Source organism: Gastrolobium bilobum, unplaced genomic scaffold (genome assembly GCF_033153095.1).
Source record: "Gastrolobium bilobum isolate Gb01-03AN ecotype WA unplaced genomic scaffold, APGP_CSIRO_Gbil_v1 utg123070, whole genome shotgun sequence".
Lineage (NCBI taxonomy): Eukaryota > Viridiplantae > Streptophyta > Magnoliopsida > Fabales > Fabaceae > Gastrolobium > Gastrolobium bilobum.
This window is the reverse complement of record NW_026899228.1, coordinates 44,503-64,121: the sequence shown is the minus strand read 5'-3', so window position 1 is coordinate 64,121 and position 19,619 is coordinate 44,503. Positions and strand designations below refer to the sequence as shown.

General features: G+C 27.9%; 1 protein-coding gene across 1 annotated transcript; it reads left to right on the top strand.

The window, feature by feature from the left end:
- The first annotated feature begins 8,563 nt into the window (after window positions 1-8,563).
- LOC133288612 (fatty acyl-CoA reductase 3-like) lies at window positions 8,564-16,800 on the top strand. Its single transcript, XM_061486413.1, has 10 exons — window positions 8,564-8,642; window positions 8,723-8,826; window positions 9,361-9,563; window positions 9,846-9,946; window positions 10,044-10,236; window positions 14,499-14,660; window positions 15,367-15,448; window positions 15,553-15,819; window positions 16,368-16,495; window positions 16,647-16,800. The coding sequence occupies exons 1-10, from the start codon at window positions 8,564-8,566 to the stop codon at window positions 16,798-16,800; spliced, it is 1,473 nt and encodes a 490-aa protein (XP_061342397.1).
- Window positions 16,801-19,619: the final 2,819 nt, after the last annotated feature.

Sequence of the window (19,619 nt, the reverse complement as noted above, 5' to 3'; positions counted from 1 at the left end):
TTGACTTTAATTTATTGATACGTTCTTCTTTTCAGTTCATTTTCTTTTTAGTATCTCCTCACTTGACTAAGTAAGAAACTAATCTTCCGGATCCAATATATACAGTAATTTTAAAATTAATAAATTGGGCTTAGTCACTTTGTATTTACTTCAATTTTGTTTTTCTCAAACAATAAAACGATAAACAAACGTAATTTTCACCCCATGAACAAGAAATAACAAAGAAGATTTTTTTGTCAAAGTTTATATATCCCGAAACGAAAGTTATCTTACTCAAAGAAAGAAACTAACTTGAGTAACTTTGCTAGTGGTTGTGGCCCCTTTTCATCGCTTTGTTGATTAATTCATATGTGCCTTTTTTCATCACATTATACCTTACTCTTTCCCTACCAAATAAGATATTCCGAGTTCCCATTAATGAAGAACAATGGCTCAAACTCTTATGTGCTGGCTACAAACACACAGTTAACGTCCAGCATTGTCCAAATAATCCAGCTTGCTCTCACCTACTCCTTTAAGACCACATGGCTCAGTACTCAGATTTTTCTTTCCAGCAACTATTAAGCAATGAGGATTGCCGCTCCTCATCCAGGCATTTATTTCTTCCATGATATTATAATATGGGGAAGGATATTGTAACAACCAAATTGTGTTACTATCATGTTACCACCAATCAATCTCACCGTTAGATCGATTATGTTAATCCAACGGTTATATTTATTTCCATCTTTGTATGGTCATGATTTTCCAAATTTAATACTTTATATTTATTTCCACCTTTGTATGGTTATGATTTTCCATATTTAATGCTTTCACTTTAAATTTGGAGAACCATAACCATACAAAGATGGAAATAAATATAACCGTTGAATCAACATAATCGATCCAACGGTGAGATTAATTGGTAGTAACATGATAGTAACATAACTTGGTTGTTACAATATCATTCCCCTTATAATATATGTGTAGCTTTTTCTAATTCTTGTTCATCTGAATAAAATCGTGCATGCACATGCAAGACCGAAGCACATTAAGTGGCGTCTTTAAAGTCATTTGATTATAAGGGCAAAATATTATGGTTATTCTAATAGATTAATAAAGGCAGCATTTTAGAATTAAGGTCCCATTATGCACAGGGTCCAAGGAAATTAAGGTTTAGGTCCATTAAGTTGGTCTATGATAGACAATTAGATCTATAAGAGAGTGATTACATAAATTGTCACCCAAAAGTCTTTGAGTCAAATCATATGAATGATTTTATTATGGCTTTGTTATGTCACATGACAAAAGTATTTTCTTCCGGACACAAATCAAGTGTGAGTCGCAATTTAAAAAAAAATAAAATCAGGATATGAAACCGGATCCTTGTTGCATGAATGAACAATATCATTCCTGAAACATGATTCTTATATTTCTCTTTTATTATATCTCTTAACATATTTTCTCACACAAAAGTGACAAAACCCTTTATCTTGTTTTTATTTTATTTCTGATTTAAAACGTGAATAATGCACAATTTTTTTTTTGTTAACTTGGGCTGAAATTTTAATTTTTTTATTAGAGAATGAGGCGACAAACATGAAATTCTAGACCACTAATTTATAGATTCTGATACATGTCACACAATTAACTTTGCCAAAAACTTGAGTGAATATATATAAATAATTTTATTATATCTCTTAATATAAATCAAATCCGTGATCTCCAAATCATATATGACCACAACACCCACTATATATTGTGCAACGCTTTGCTTCTATTCTATTTGATGAATATGATGGGGTATACTAATTGATAAATAGGACGCGTCTTTGTTATGTAATACTGTTGGCCCAACTAAAACCTACAGGGACTGCTCACCTAAATGTGCAAACCAAGTAATTTGAAATTTATTTTATGATACTTTATGACTCTAATAATGGTCCCTGACTTGACGTGTTCAATATATGCATGTAGCCTTCCCAACTACTTTGTCGTGGAACTTCATAATAGTGACTTGCTAACCACAATGAGTTTTAGAAGAAAAATCGAAGTTGAAATAACAATTCTATAGTCAGGTAAGAACACTTAACACTCGGAATCAATCGAAAAACAAATTACGTGCTTCAACTTCTCTTTGATTTGAAAATAGAACTATTTTTCTTAGGATATTTTTAGCTAGTATCAGACCAACCAATAACCATGAGCGTAATTTTTTTTTTCTTCTGTTTTATATTAATTATCTCTTTGCTTCTATATTTATTGTTATCTGTGCTCTCTTTTTTGGTACTCTCATATTACTGAAAAGTGAAAAGTTGTGTGAATCAAATTATTGTTTTTGGGTATCAAGTGTTAACAAAGAATGTTTATTCACATAGAATCACGTTTGGAGAGTTTTTTTATTTATTTATACGCACATTTTTAAGTGAAATTCCTACACAAAATAATGCGTTTCTGCTAAAAGTTAGTATTGATATGTTGATTATTCTACTAGTTTTATATACAATCAATTAGCAGTTTTATGTGAGTTCCACTTAACACATCCTCGCATGAAAGTATTAATGTAAAAATATACTATGGTTTTACGATTCATTTTATCAATTATTTGGAAGAAAATTTTCTAGCTTCATTATTCATAGTGACTTCCTTGTATAGTCTTGGTCAATACTATTGTTAATGGTACCCCTATAATGATCATTACACCACTTAGGATTACATACATGGCTCTCTTGCCTTACTAACAGTTCACACCTCTCACACTATATCCCTTTAAGTTTGAAGCATAGACAATACATTAGGTTGTACTTGTGCTGACTTAATTTCACTAGAAATTAAAGATAATAATCAAATTCATGACCCATGATTACCTTACTAGCTTAAGTTGTTGGGTTCGCCTTCGGAGAAACTTTTTTAGTTAATAGAAATGAGTATGTGCATGGGACAGTTAGATATTACCTAGGTATATGGACTTTTTTTTTTCGTTGCTAAAGGGTATGTCTTATTTTTTTTTTGAAATATTTCAATATGGGTATCATACCTTTTTTTCCGTTGCTAAAAGGTATGTCTTATTCTACATATAATAAGACCATCCATTTTTTTAAATCTTTAAAAATTTTCTCGCCCAAGATATTTTTTATTGATCAAACTATTCGGCTACATGTGAGAACATTATGTCAAACATTTATGGTGATAGTGAAACAACTGTCTTAGTTCCCTTTTATTTTCCTTCAATAGCTGGGCCATAAATATAAAATATTTGCCCATAAAGGTTCTAAACGATTTCTATTTTTTCTGAATAATGACAATTACTTGACCAACTTAACCAAACATACCTTTATGTAAATAGAAAATCGAGAGGTGGTAAACCGAATTAGCTAACATGATGAAGAAGGACAATAGTAATATATACCCTTTAACTGGATATCAATCTTTTCTTGTAAAAACTTCTAGTCCCTTTTATATTCTTATCAGGTTTACTTTTAAGATTATTGAATACCTGGTGTCCCAATGGTAGAATTCTCCTGATGCAGCATCAGTTATGGCGGAGTGGAGAATCGTATACCTGCAAAAGAATTATTTAGGTGTCTTTCTCCAATAATTTAAATTAGGGATAAGATATTGTAACAATCAATTAGAATTACAACCAATGTTATTACCAATCAATTTTACCGTTAGATTGATTATGTTGATCCAACGATTATATTTATTTTAATTTTTGTATGGTTATGATTTTTCATATTTAATACTTTATATTTTTTTTCACTTTTGTGTGCTTATGATTTTTCATATTTTTTGACATTAAATATGAAAAATCATAACCATATAAAGGTGAAAATAAATATAACCGTTGGATTAACATAATCGATCTAACGGTGAAATTGATTGGTAGTAACCTGTTACAATATCCTACCCCTTTAAATTAATTAAATTATTGAAAAAGTTTATTCATTACACAATATCTACTACTAAATAATCTAGATTTCGTATATTATTTACGCTTCAAAGTTCAAATTGCAACATATATGTCCCAAGATAAAATAGACATGTGCATCAATTGTCCCTTTTTATAGCACGGTCAATATTTGCTATCCACGTGGATCTGAGTTTGAGTCCTGAATGAATACATTATAAATTGCTAGCTGGGCTTGGATTCAAGTTGTGGTCCAAAGAACTTTCCACATTGCTTTGTTAGATACTCAAATCCAAAATATTAGATAAGCTTCACAATTATTGAACTTAATTACTTAAAGTTGCTTACTACTTGAACCACCTTTTGTGGGTTTTAATTTTCTCATTTGAAGTAGTAAGCAACTTTAAGTAGTTCTTAAAGTTGGTTTAGAAGTTTAAAAAAAAAAGAATAGTTGATTTAGATAAGCTTCATAATTATTTAAGTAGTAAGCAAATTTTGAATTATATACTTAATTTTGTTTTAGTCGCTATAATTCAAAATTATTGAAAATGTCCACATAATTTTCAGATAATGCAAAGTAGTTCTTATAAGTTACAGTTTAGCTACGAATAGGAATATAACTTAATTAATATGGCCTATTTTTACTTTGTTTAAAATTATAAAAACAGTTTTATTAAATGATTTTGAACTGTAAGAATTTATTAAATTTTTTATCCAATCCGATTTAATTTGGTTATAATATTGTCATATTCATATTGGGATGGTTCTTTCAAATCATTTTTCACATTCTCATAATTCGAATTCAAGATTGTTAGTTAAGAAAAATAATTCTTGCTTACAAAAAAAAAAAAAAAAAAAAAATCCTTACCACTCGAATCAATAATTATTGATAAGAATGTATTAATTAAATTACGAGTGAAATTATATGGAACAAATGTGTAATTTAAAGGTGGCTCAAATAGTAATTTTTTTTTTTTTTGGTAAACTCAAATAATAATTTTAACTTAGCCGTTGAAGGTGTTAATTTGTAATTTATGTTAAGAGTTTAAACCATCGAGAAAGCATTTACGGAGAGGAGAAACCTCAGTAGCGCAAGTGATGATTAGTTTTAGGAAAAAGATGTGAAAAATATTATAAAGTAAAAAATCATATTTAAACAGGATGACATGATTTTTTTTAATGTAATTTTTTGAAACACTATTAATATAAAAAAATTTATGGTATAATTTAATAATTTACCAGATCATCGAAAGAGTGTGGCTTTTAAAATTGTTGTTTGAGAGTTAAATTTTATGACATATATAACATATAATTGAATAATAATGCAAAATACTTTTACACTTACAATACATCAAAATTTAATATTTCCTTCTTCCTCTTTTTACATATTTGGTTACACATTTAGATTTTTACTAACAATAAAGGGTTAACGTTGGGGTTTGATATAATTCCCTTGCAAACAATAAAAGAAAGCTATAATTACAAATATTATATAAAGTACGCACAAAATTTAAACTATTTTAAAATATTATTAGGATTCACATTCCATTGTTTTTTTTTTTATTTTTAAGTTTAGTACAACTATAATCAGTCCAATATTTATATTTGCACAGTTGGCAGGTTTTACTCGTGGAGCAGGTGTGATCTCAGTTTTCAACTTGAAACATTCTAATTTCTAGAAATTGTTTTAGTGTGTTATATTTATAAATTTTTTATTTATAAACTCTTACAAATTAAATTATGTATTTTGAGGAATACACATTTAGGTGTTTGTATTTTTCCAAATACATAATTTAGTTTGTAAGAGTTTGCAAATAAAAAATTTATAAATATAATATTTTCATATTTAAATTATTATATAACATGTCTATGAACATATTTAATAATGAGGAAGGTTATACATATAGTTTATTTTTGTTTATAACCTCTTGCAACTATATCTTAATCGTTGATTTTTGTCAATTAACAGTTATTATTTTCGTAAATTAAATTTATTAATTAATAAGTCATAATAAATAATATTATAATTATTATAACCTTATATATGCCTAAAAATAGTATAAGTATTTTAATATAGTACTGTATATAACTAAGAATTACACTACACGTTTATAAGTTCATTTTTTGTCATGTCACATGACAAGAGCTTTGTCCTGCATACACAAATTAAGTGTGAGATCTACATTTAAAAAAATATAGAATCCAAAATTGGATCCTTATTGTAGTAAAAAATAGTATCATTTTTACAACATAACAAACTGATTTTCCCATATTTATAGGCTTAAACCTGGGTATTGATTTGTAGGTCAACTTGTACAACGTGGGTACGGAAGGGTGCTGGCTCGGTGAATTGAGACGTGACAATCGTCTGATTCGTCTCCGACCAAACCATGACTATTGGTCCAATATGTTCATTTATATTAGAAAAAGACTAATAACAATGTTTTCTTTACGTAATAAATGTAATGGATTTAATACATAGCCTAATCTTCAAACTTAATCTATTCAGTCGCAAAGTCAGAAAAATCCGAAAGTAAGTGTCAAAAATTAATCAATTATGGAGAAAGCTAGTGTCAAAAGCCAATAGCTATGAAGGAAGCTAACCATTTAAAGCGTACTGAAAATAAAAAAAACTTCTGATTTTAGAAATCAGCCAATGCAAAGCATTTGTTGTTTCTAACGTGGCTTCCCCACTAAACCTATTTATATTTTATGTAACAGTTTTGAAGTACATTTTTCACATGAAATTCTTTTAATTTCCTTTATTTTTTTTTATTTTCTGTATATATTTATTTTTTTTCTTTTATTTATATTTATATATTTAACTTTTAAGTATTTTCATTTTTTCAGTTATTTTTTATAAAATTATTAAACAAGTAATTATAAAAATTTCATTATTTTTTTAACAAAATTTATAATTTATTAATTATATATATATATTGATCTTAAACAGAGAAAAATAAAAATAAATTTATATAATATCCAATATAAACTATTTTTTTCTTATTTATAAATTTTATTATAAATTTAAAATTTTAATATAATATGATACTATATTTAATCATATTTATACTAATAATATTACCATAAGGTCTGTCAATTTTTTTGTAAATATATAATGTAATAAGTTAAGTAAAAATCTTACATAATACATGATGAGATAAATTTTGTAATTTTGAAATTCTCAATAGAAGGTTAAATTATGTTATTGGACGAAATAATAATTCGTAATAACATAACTAAAAATTAGTTAATTTAAGTGTTAGAAGTTAATCAAACCAATATTTATATATGTTTAAATTACCTAACCACCAAAGTTTAATAGTAGTTATTGTGATTTTACTTAGAAATATAGATAAATTAAATAAATTGTAATGTAAAATTATATTAGCTTTATTCAAATATATATAATTAACGTAATATATTTTTAATGACAATATTAATTATTAGGTGAATTGTTCACAAAAAAATAAAATTATTTAGGTGAATTGTAATATTATCTTAAGTGAAAAGCACTTAATAATTAGTAAACTATTAACTATTAGCATTGTATAGAAATAATTGGCTAAAATCATACTCTTATCTTCTAATTTTTTTAGTTATTAAATTCTTCTATAAATTTTGTTTACGTTCCAAAAAATATATAAATTATTAAATTAACACAATATTATTTTAAAAGCTACATCCATTAACACTAACTCTTAGACGTCGCTTAAGATCATGATACTAACGGAGTTGGTCTTTCAGAAGACGTATAAAGTTATGTTTTAGAAAAATATTGTGTTAATTAAATAATTTATATAATTATTTTGGAATAAAAATTAACCGAAGCGAAAATTTAAACACTAAAAATAACAAGTTAGAAGATGAAAGTATGTTTCTTTTTTTCAAAATAATTTTATTTAAAAATTTTAAGATAAAAATTATCCAAATATAATTAATATTGAGTTAAAAATTATATTGGAACCAAAAAGAGTAACAATTATACTGATTTACTATATCCGTAAATAATACGTTTAGCATGTTAAAATAAAATTAAAAAGTGTATATGATATGAGTGTATATTCTTACAAACAAATAACATAAAATTAAGACAAATATAAAATTATAAATATAAGTAAGTTTATAATGATTAATTTCTCACTAAACTACTTTTAATCGAAAGTTCTGTTTTAAATATCTGAATTATAAAATTTTCTTAAATGAAGTATGTACTAAATATTTGTCTATTAAATATAAAAATTAGATTTAAAAAAGTCATGCAATACATGAGTAACCTAAGACAGACCTAAAAAATGAGATATGAGTAAGAAATTTTTAAGATAGCATGCTAGTGCAGATCAACTTTAAAAATATGTTTTACATTTTTTTTTTATTGACTTTCCTAAACCACAAACACGACAGAGAAAAAAAGAGATGAAAATATTTACCAAAAAAAAAAAAAAAAGAGATGAAATTATTGCCTTAACTTCATTGGACCTAAGGGAGTAAACTATGACCAAGTCACAACTTGCGTACACTCCATCTCATAATTGCTACATGCTGCTTTAATTTCTCTCCTTATTTCAAAGGCCCAAATGTGCATCATTTTTCGCCCATTCCATTGTGTGTTTGTTTCATCGGAAAAGCCACTACTTCTGCTTCTCTCTCATTACTTGTCACACGTTTTCTACAATGGAGTTGGGAAGTATACTCAACTTCCTTCAGGACAAGACCATCTTAGTCACTGGAGCCACTGGTTTTCTTGCCAAAAGTATGCTCCCTCTTTCTTTCCTTCAAAGGATGCTAATGTTGAAATTTGCATTATATATGTACTAATTGTATGTTTTGCAGTTTTGTTGGAAAAGATATTGAGGGTTCAACCAAATGTTAAGAAGCTTTATCTTCTTTTAAGAGCTGCAGATGCCAAATCTGCTACTCATCGCTTGCACAATGAGGTAAATTATGCACAAATTTATCTTCTGCCTTTGTGCAGAAAGGCCACTTCTGTTTTATTTTCCTTTTCTTTCTTGTTTGGTTTGAAACATGTCTAGATATAGTCATTGGTGAAGCCAGGAAGGGGCTAAAATAGGCTATCATTCCTCTCAAATTCGCTAAACTTTTATCTTAAACTACATTCATACTTAAAAAAATGTAGTGTGATATAAATTTGCCCCCATGGTCTTTATTATTCATCATGTACTAAGAAACTTTTGAGAGTTCTTTAAATCTGGCTACATATAAACTATTATGGCCTTGCCTAATTTAGTGTGAATTTTGAAATCATCGTCTCCTCTCACAAAAATTTCTGATTGGACCATTGATATAGTTGTGACATCAATTTATGTTACCCTTTTCCCATTCTTTTGGTAGTTAATTAAGCATTAGCATTTATTATTGTTAAGCACGAAATTAAATACTTGAAGTAGATGTATTTTTCCCAATCATTATCATTGGCCTCACGTGGCTATATATGTATTTTTGGTGAGCAGATCATATGCAAGGACTTGTTTAGATTGCTAAAGGAGAAATTGGGCTCAAATTTTAACTCCTTTGTCTGGGAAAAGTGTACTCTGGTGCCAGGGGACATTTCTCGTGAAGATTTGGGATTGGAGGATTCCATTCTAAAGGAAGAAATTTACAATCAAACAGATGTTATTGTTAATTTAGCTGCAACTACTAATTTTGACGAAAGGTATGTACTAAAAGATAAATTTTTACGTGATTAATCTTTCTTATGTTGTAAGAGATAATTTTATTTATTACACATACATAAAAGTGCGTGAGATTCATGTTATTTTTTTATCTCTTCTTTTAACATGGTTTTATATAGGTACCGTACACTTTTACGTGTGTATAGAAAATAATTATCTTCTAAAAACAATAATTCCAACTATTATACCTGCTTAATATTTGTAAAATACAGCCATTACAGATTATTTATTTATTTATTTATGTCTTCTCCCCTAAAACTCAGGTATGATATATCGTTGGGCCTAAATACCTTTGGAGTTAAGCATGTCATCAACTTTGCCAAAAAATGTACTAAACTCGAGGTTCTTGTGCATGTATCAACAGGTTAGTATCAATATTGATGTAAATATCAACCCCAATGCTCAGGAAAAGCAATAGCTTCATATTGATTAGCTCAATATTTGTTACACCTTAATTTCAGCTTATGTATGTGGTGAGGGAGAAGGACTCGTATTAGAGAACCCATATCACTTGGGCGATTCACTAAATGGAGTGGTTGGATTAGACATCGATGCAGAAGAAAATGTGGTGCGCGACAAATTGGCTGAGCTGCGACAGCATGGAGCCACGGAGTACGAAATTAAAGTAGTCATGAAGGACTTGGGTATTAGCAGGTTTGTGAAAATCCACACATTGACTTTTTCCAAGTTATGTTCTCCTTTTCTTTAATATGTATTTTAATTAATATAGGAATTAATGTAATATATGGTCATCTGAAATGATCTTAATCATTTTTGGTTTAATCAACCGGTATCATTTTTTTTATTTTTAATCTTAATATGTGTTCTCCATAATAATTGATTTGTCTATAAATAATGTGATAATCTTACATGACCTCATGTCACATGGAATGATCAATTTTCAAATAATATATTCTTACTTCACTTCAACAACGTGAGTTAAGATCAATTGTTGTTTAGGTGAAGACTTAAAATTTGTCTTATATTCTTAACAAGTTCTCTTATTTTAAGAGCTTTTTGAGTTAGGCAATATATTATCCCACTTTATCTAATAGGAAAATTAAACTTTGTTAAAAAAAGTGGGAGTTACAAAAATAGAATTCATTATGGACGAATTTCTTAAAAGCTTTAAACTATTTAAGCGAAAACTCCAAAATTATTTTTATGTCTCACAAATTTGGGGTTCATAATTAATTTAGTTACTTATCATAATTAATTGGTCTTAACCTTTCTGTAAGCCCACTAACTAGCTGTTGCTTTTTAAACTCATCCTAGGCTCCTAGCTTAATTATAGTGGCCTATTAGTTCGACACACAGCATACTTTTAGCTAGGTTATTATTTGGCCTACCTGGAATAGTTTTAGGGTTTTGTTTTATATGACATGAAAATAAGAGTTTTTGAAAATAGGGAATATTATATTTATAAATTTTACTATGTATTTTGGAGAATACATTATTAAGTCAGTGTATTTTCCATAATACATATTATAATTTATAAAAATTCATAAATAAAAGTTTATAAATATAATTATGCTATTTGTAAATAATTCAAGTTTACATAACTTTTCTAGAAAATGATTTTTATGAAGGACCCAAACAAATGTGGGATCCTATTTAACAATTGAACCAATTTCTATACAAAGGTAAGTGTAGAAGTAATGAAAATAACAACGATATCCAATTCTTTAGGACCTATGACAACTAAATCAATGAATAGGACAAACAACCTACATACACCTACCCAAAGGGAACATGTTAGTATGTTACACGCCGATTAGGCTATGTTGAGCCAGAAGGCGAGGACTGTAGGAAAGTAATTAAGAATATATATATATATATAGGAAAAATGTTTCTGCAGTTAATGCAGATAAGTTATCTGCATTTATTTTCAAAACGACGTCGTTTTGGGATTGAAATCTTAAAAAATTATAAATATAAAGACTATTATAACTCTGAAATAAATTAAAATGACAAAAACATCATGATTTCCGTCCCAAAACGATGTCGTATTGGGCTTACTGGAGATAATTTTCTCATTTTAATTTTCTCATAAAGACTATATATATAGGAAATTAATTTTCTCATGTTATACTCACAATATATGAGTTAGGTCCACAAAAAGGTGAGAAGACAAAAAGTCAAAATGAGACCCACTCATGTATTGTAAGTGTAGCATGATAAAATTTTCTCATGTAAAATGAGAAAATTATTTTTCATATATATATATAATGGGATAAAGAAGTCTCATATTATAAAAAATTTTAATCTCATAACATAGATATAATAAATGTGGAGTTCACCTATTTAAAAGAAAAATAAAAAAAGAGTGACATATTTTTTTTATGATATCTGTATAAAAACAAACCTCGTATATCTTAACCTGCCAATCCTACAAGGAGGCAAGCAATGACCTATTTAGATAGAGTAGGAAGCATTACACACATGACGCGTGTATCAAATGGATCAATGCTTCGGCCTAGTGTGAACTTGAATTATATATAGTAGTTATATCCAAAGAAAAAAAAAATTATATATAGTAGTGATCACTGAGCACCAACGTAGACTTTTTGTTTTATTTGTGTTATGGTTGAATCCAATGAAAAGGGAGGGCCTATAAACATCCTACCTAGAAGTCAATGGTGTTCGCTGTTCATGGTAAAAAAACATTATTACTCGATCTTTTGCAAAAAGATGATAAATTAATTAAGATACGGAGGGCATTATGATTGGTTCAGATAGCAAGTGTATTTATTGCTATTTAATTTGTAGATTGAAGTAACATTATGAAAGTATTTAATCAATAGAGGGCTTGGCTTTGGTACATTAAAACCCCGAATTGACTTCTTACCAAACACGACCAACTCATCATTTTCAATATTGATGAAGACAGAGATAAGATTGCTACAAATATTGTTCACATATGAGAGTGACCAACATGATTACAGGTAAGGCTTTCAGACTAGAAATGGGAAACATAAATTGACACGGACAAAAACCACTCTCTTTGCAAAACCTTTATGGAGTTGCCAGCCCAATTAAGGCTCTTTCATTATAACCTTTCCTCCCTAAGGTTAACATGAGGCCAATCGTATAAGCTTCAAATTTCAAGATTATATCTCCAAAGAAATCAGAGCGAAAATGACTTCTCCACAAGGATCAATTAACTGCAGGAAACATTAAAGGATTTAATATCTTTAATATTGTAGGAGATAAATTTTACCTGCTACACATACATAAAAGTATATATAAAAATATGTGAGACTTATATTTTCGTTTTTTCTCTTTTCTATTTTCTCTTTTTTCTTCATACGGCCTCACATGAATCTCACCCACTTTTATGTATGTGTAATTACAACATAAGAAATATCAAATCTAACATTAAAATACTAAAACACAATAAAGAAATGATTCAATTAGTTGTAGAAGAACAACTATGAAAATAACTAAAATTTGTTTGTACTATAGTTGCAGGATATTATGATAACATTCATAACATATTATGATTCTATCTGTCTCATTGTTTTGATTTATTTATTTTTTTATAAAATTTATTTCTTCAAAGTTTTCGTAAGGGATTTTGAATTATTATTATTTATTTTTTTTGCCGAGAACTATATTCTACTTTCATTTGTGGCACATTGTCCTTTCAGGCACTAAATGCATTTACAGCTCTTAATTAATTGTTTGCCTTTCCTTTTGTTTTGCTTTCAATTTTATTTATGGGACTTATTAATCTTATGTTGAGAGACATTTTATCTTATATCATAGAAATAAATATGTGACCCTCTTTGTTGTTTTTTTTATTTTATAAAATGCGGGTCCCACATATTTATCGTTATGATATTAGATAAAATGTTTCTAATAACATGATAAAATATTTTTTCTATATTTATTGATAAAATGTATTTTACAACTGAATAGTCACTGTTAAAGTATTCATTATATTATAGAATTTGTGGTTGATTTGTAAAATATGTTAACAGAATTTGTGAGTATTACCTCTTAAACACATAAGTTTTGAATAAAAATAAACATAGTTTCTGCATAATCATTGTATATAAAATAGTTATTATATATATATATATATATATATATATATATATATTAATTTTTTTATAAATCTAATTATTACAAAAAATCTTAAAAAGAGATGAAAGCTATTACATGTACCAGCTGATAAAGTATGCCGCACAAATGTCACCCACATAAAAAGAAGTCACATAAGCATAATTAAATATTGTTTAATGTCTTCCAGTGATGTTTAAAAAAGTGTTCCAATTTTTATTTTATTTTTATTTTTTTTAGGAGCGTTCCATTTTTAAATGAAAGGTGCTCATACTTTATGGTTTTCAGAGAGGAAGATTGCTTTATTATTATTATTATTATTATTATTATTATTAAGGATTTGCATTTATCACGTCACATGACACACAAAAAATTTCTACACACACAACATTTTGTGGGGCTGCACTTTTTGAAGCAAAAAAAAAAAAAAAAAAAAAACTAAAGCACGCAAAATGAATCTCTATAACATTACACAATTACTTTTCCTACAACATAACTCTTATAGTTTAAACCCTTAGTATTATGCATAAAAAACTAAACAAAGAGCTTTATTATAATTTTAGTATTTCTTTTGAGATGAGTTTATGTTTGTTGCGAGAGTAGAGTGGTTTATTTTGAAGTATGTTTTGTGTTAATAGCTTGGAACTTAAATGAGCACGCTAGAACCTTAGTTCAGCGGGCCCAAATCAATACAAAAGAATATGTTTGACACTTACCTCTCAAATTTAGTTTGAGATAAGACTTCTGAACAATCTGTAACGGACAATGATTTTTGTTCATTGAGAATTACTCCTAGAAATACAGTGATTTTTGTATTAGATTAAATTTTGAAAATCAATTTTTGTTCATAGGGCAAAGTTGTATGGATGGCCAAATACATATGTATTCACAAAGGCAATGGGAGAGATGCTTGTGGAGCAACTGAAAGGAAACATGTCCGTTGTTATTGTTCGTCCTACCATTGTTACCAGTACATTCAAAGAACCTTTCCCTGGTTGGGCTGAAGGTGTAAGGTAAATCTTTCTTTTAATTTGACTTTTATCAGTGTATGTTAAGTGTTAAATATCAACGTAATACTTGTTTTTGTGTTGAACATCAATATTTTATGCCAAAATCACTTTTCAAAGATAAAGTTACGGAAAAGTTATATTTATAAATTTTTATAAATTATACCCAGTAATACATCATTGAGTAGAGTATGATTGGTCAGACATAGTATAATTTGTAACTTTGTAAAAAAAAAGTTTGTCAATATAATCATACTCTAAAATTATATCTAAATAATAATGGGAAATATTTTTTCCTTTTAAATGATCCAAGTTATATTCTTTTAACAATTATAACTATATTTTATACATAGTATATAGTTATAATATTAAAATTATAATTTTATTCTCTCTTCAGAAACTGTTTACTGTCGTAGAAAGTGAAAAAGTACAATTTTAATATTATAACTATATATTATTATTAATATATAGTTATAACTGCTAAAAAGACACAAACCCAAACATAAATTACTTCACTCGAAATATATTTTTAATCAAAATCAATTTTATATAGAATCAAGATCATTTAAAATTAAATTACATAGCATATATGTGCACGTTTTGCTAAGAAATTAAAATAGTGAAATTTGTACAACAGAGTTGAGTTGAGTGTGAAAGTGAACATGTCAGTTCATAAATGTACACTGCTTCTTGTTTTGGGTGTTTGTTACAGGACCATTGACAGTTTAGCTCTTGCTTATGGGAAAGGAAAATTAACATGCTTCCTTGGAGATCTCAAGGCAGCTGTTGATGTGGTAAGGTTCTGCATATGAAGCCCATTATTAATGCCTTAATTACTCTGATTTCTCCATTTTTTATCTCATCTAAATTAAATGCCACCAATTTATGTACTAAGCAGATACCAGCTGACATGGTTGTGAATGCAATACTAGTGACCATGGTGGCTCATGCAAATCGTCCTAGTGATATTATATATCATGTTGGTTCCTCTGTTAGAAAACCACTCAGATATATCAATGTTCAAGACTATGGCTTTAGATATTTCACTGCAAAACCATGGATAAACAAGGATGGAAAACCCGTTAAGGTTGGCAAAGTTACAGTATTGAGCAACATGGATAGCTTCCGGAGATATATGTTCATCCGCTACATACTTATGTTAAAGGTTCCTATCTAGCTAACCTCCCCTGCCACAGTTATGATTGAAACATGAATGATTTTATTATATCTATTAACATATTTTAATAGGTCTATTTTTATTTTTACCTTATATTTAAATTTAACTTTTTGTCATAAGAATAAAAAACAATAATTGAACTCTAGATCACTTTATCATAGAAACTTTGATATCATGTCTCGAATCAATTTTTCCAAAAATTTAAATAGTTAGGTAAAAGTAAATGAATGATTTTACTGTGGAAAATATATATATTTTTTTAAAGGATATAAATTTAAATTTTTTTTAACAGAGAAATAGAAATAAAGAAGTATGGATTTTACTAAAAAAAATAAAGATAAAAAAATATAAAAGTATGACTCTCACATCTTTATGTCTATCTTTCTATTAAAAAAATTTAAATTTGTGTCTTTTAGAAAATGCACACACTTTTTCTTTTTACTATGATTCTTTTGAATTATCACCAATTAATCATTACCAGGCTTTCAATTGAAATTTTTACAAGGACAGGTGCTGATGACTTTTGCATTTAATAGGGACTTGAGCTGGCCAACACAGCATTTTGCCAGTTTTTCCAGGGAACGTATCTTGATCTCAATAGGAAGATCCAGATTGTGATGCGTTTGGTAGACCTTTACAAGCCTTATTTGTTCTTCAAGGGCGTGTAAGTATTATTATATTCACTACAGGCTTCAGTATGATCTATCTTAGCTTTTTTGTTCATGTATTTGACATGCTTTTATTCAAACATGTATTGCTTTTTATTCAAACATTTCATGTATAAAAGCTTAGGCAAAGAATGTTATGGCACACAGATTTGATGATATGAACTCAGAGAAGTTACGTGTGGCAGCAAGACAAGGTGGGGTGGAGACAGATTTGTTTTACTTTGACCCCAAAGTGATCGATTGGGAAGATTACTTTTTGAACACCCATCTCCCTGGCATTGTGAAATACATTTTCAAGTGATATTATAAAGTGAGATATATATATATATATATATATATATATATATATATATATATATATAGCTTTAATTTGTCTTGTGAAACTGGTAATTTTATTAAGTTCAAATTTGTGCTAGAGGAAATACATTACAGTTGTGTTATTTGTTTCTCAAGGGCAGTATAAAGGGTGTTAGATAGCTGCCAAATATGTTTCAAAACTTTGATCAAGTGTATCCATAATCATATATTTTAATTACTTGTTTCTTACAATATAATAGTCTAAGTATTTTCTAGCATGATCTACATAGCAAATTATCAATTCTCATCTTAGATTGAATACCCTACTATATTTTTACTCCAGTACAATTTTTTTTTTGGTAAATGTCAGCAATATCTTTTAAATTCATTAGTTACATATATACATAGGTACTTATTGGATACAAATATACATAGGTACTTATTGGATACAAATAGAATGGTGGCATTAAGATTTGAACCTACAACCTCAAACAAATTACCCAGACCCCTTACGAGTAGATCAATTCTATGACAAGTTTTGGTGTTTTCTCATACACAGGTATGTAAATGAGCTAGATCAGCCTACAGGAGTTTACGGCCTAGCCTATATTATATTAGGTCAAACTTGGTTGATTATATATAATCAAATAGGGCAGACCTAGGCTTTTAAAAAAATCTATTTGAAAAGTAGGTCGTAGGTTTTTATTTTTTTATTTTTACATATCGGGCATATAGACCTACAGACTGGTCTATATTATATTATTTCTTTTAAATAAAACAAATGAAATTATTATTTTAATAATTTTTAATAATAAAGTAATATTATTTTAATTATTTTTTTAATTATTGAATGTTTAATATGTTTAAACAGGTTAAAAGGACTAAGCATAAGTTTTTAAATATAGGACATGTCAGACTTATAATTTAAATCTATACAAGACTAACAGGTCAGGTCAGACTTAAAATATTTTATACAAACCTAAACTATTTTAGCCAAAATTTAGTCTAACCTAAACGGCAAAAAAATTAAAATATTACTTTTTTAATAAATAATTACCAATAAGTTGCTGTTTTGAACCTAATTACAAATATACTGCACTTATTTACGCCCAAATTGAGCGTGATCATTCACGCCTAAGTTAGGCGTGACTCACAAGGCATTCATGCCTAATTTAGGCGTGACTCGTCTGGTGTTGACACGTAGCACAAAAAGTTAACAATTTAACGGTAAAACTTCTGAAGGCCATAACTTTTGACTCATGTATCCGATTCAGGTAATTTTTTTTGATTCCATATAACTTTTCGAGATCTACGCAATGACATCTTATTTGACATATTTTATCTCTCACAAACACAATACAAATTTGCAACAATGGTACTATAAAGATGGCATCAAAGTGGATTAGTCCATCTATAAATAAGGATACTTAATGTCATATTAAAATATATACTTTCTACCAAGTGTTTTAAGAAAAAAAAATAGTGTACAAGGTTATTGAATCGCAATACGTATCTTGTATCGTTTGGTCGATTTTCTGTATCATGAATCATATCGAATCGTAAGATACAGAAATATAATAAAAAATAATTTAAAAAAATATAACTTTTTTATGACTTTTATCGAATCGTACGGTAAGTTACATCCTTATGTTTTATGCTTTTTCCTTTAAAGGCATTTAAATTATGTATGTCTAAGAGAAAGAAAAAGTAAATACATTTAAAAGAAAAATAAAAAAAGGGACTAATGGGTATAAGAAAAGAAAACTAAACCTGAAATCGAATCCCGAACTCTAAAGTTTGGAAACGTTTCTGATACGAAACAATAACTGGGTCTTTATGGCTGGATTCGTTGGCAGCTTATAGTCTCTTAATGATTTTCAAAAATAAAATCATTCTTCCTTAAAGATTTAAATTATTTAGTTAATTATTTCATTTATTAATATAGATTTTTTAAATTGATTTTTGAGTTTAAACCACAAATTAAATCTTTATTTTAATTTTCTTATTAATAATAATTTTTTAGATTTTTTAATTTAAATCACAAAAAAAATCTTTATTTATTTTTATATTAATTTTTTTTACTTTTTTTAAATTTAAATCACAAATCAAATCTTTATTTATATTTTTATATTAAATCACAAACCCAGAACTCGAAGGCTTCTGGGTTTAAACGCTCTTATAATACCATTCTTGTAAATTTGAACTGTGTTTGTGATAGATAAAATAAGTCAAATGAGGTGTCATTGCCTAGATCTCGCAAAACTTTGTGGAATAAAAAAAATTACTTGATTTGGATACCTGAGTCAAAAGTTATGGTTTTTCAAAGTTTTACGGTTCGTAAGTTGACTTTTTTGTGTCACGTCTTAAAACCAGACGAGTCACGCCTAAATTAGGTATGAGTGCCTTGTGAGTCATGCCTAACTTAGGCGTGAATAGTCACGCCTAGTTTAGGCATGAATGAGTGCAATAAATTCATAAATAATTTCGAAACAGCTATATATTCGTAATTATTTATTAAAATAAGAGGAATGTTATACATACAACCTTTTTTTTACAACCATATCTTAACACCGTTGATTTCCTCCATTCAACGGTTACGATTTTCGCAAATTAAACTCATTAATTAATTATTAATTCACAATAAATGATAACCGTTGATTGACAGAAATCAACGGTGTTAAGATATGGTTGTAAGAGGTTGTAAAAAAAAAGGTTGTAAGTATAACCTTTCTCTTAAAATAATAATATTTTAATTTTTTACCATCCTAACCTATTTACAGTCAGTAGAGGTGGCAAAACGGGTCGGCCCGCCCGACCCGTCCC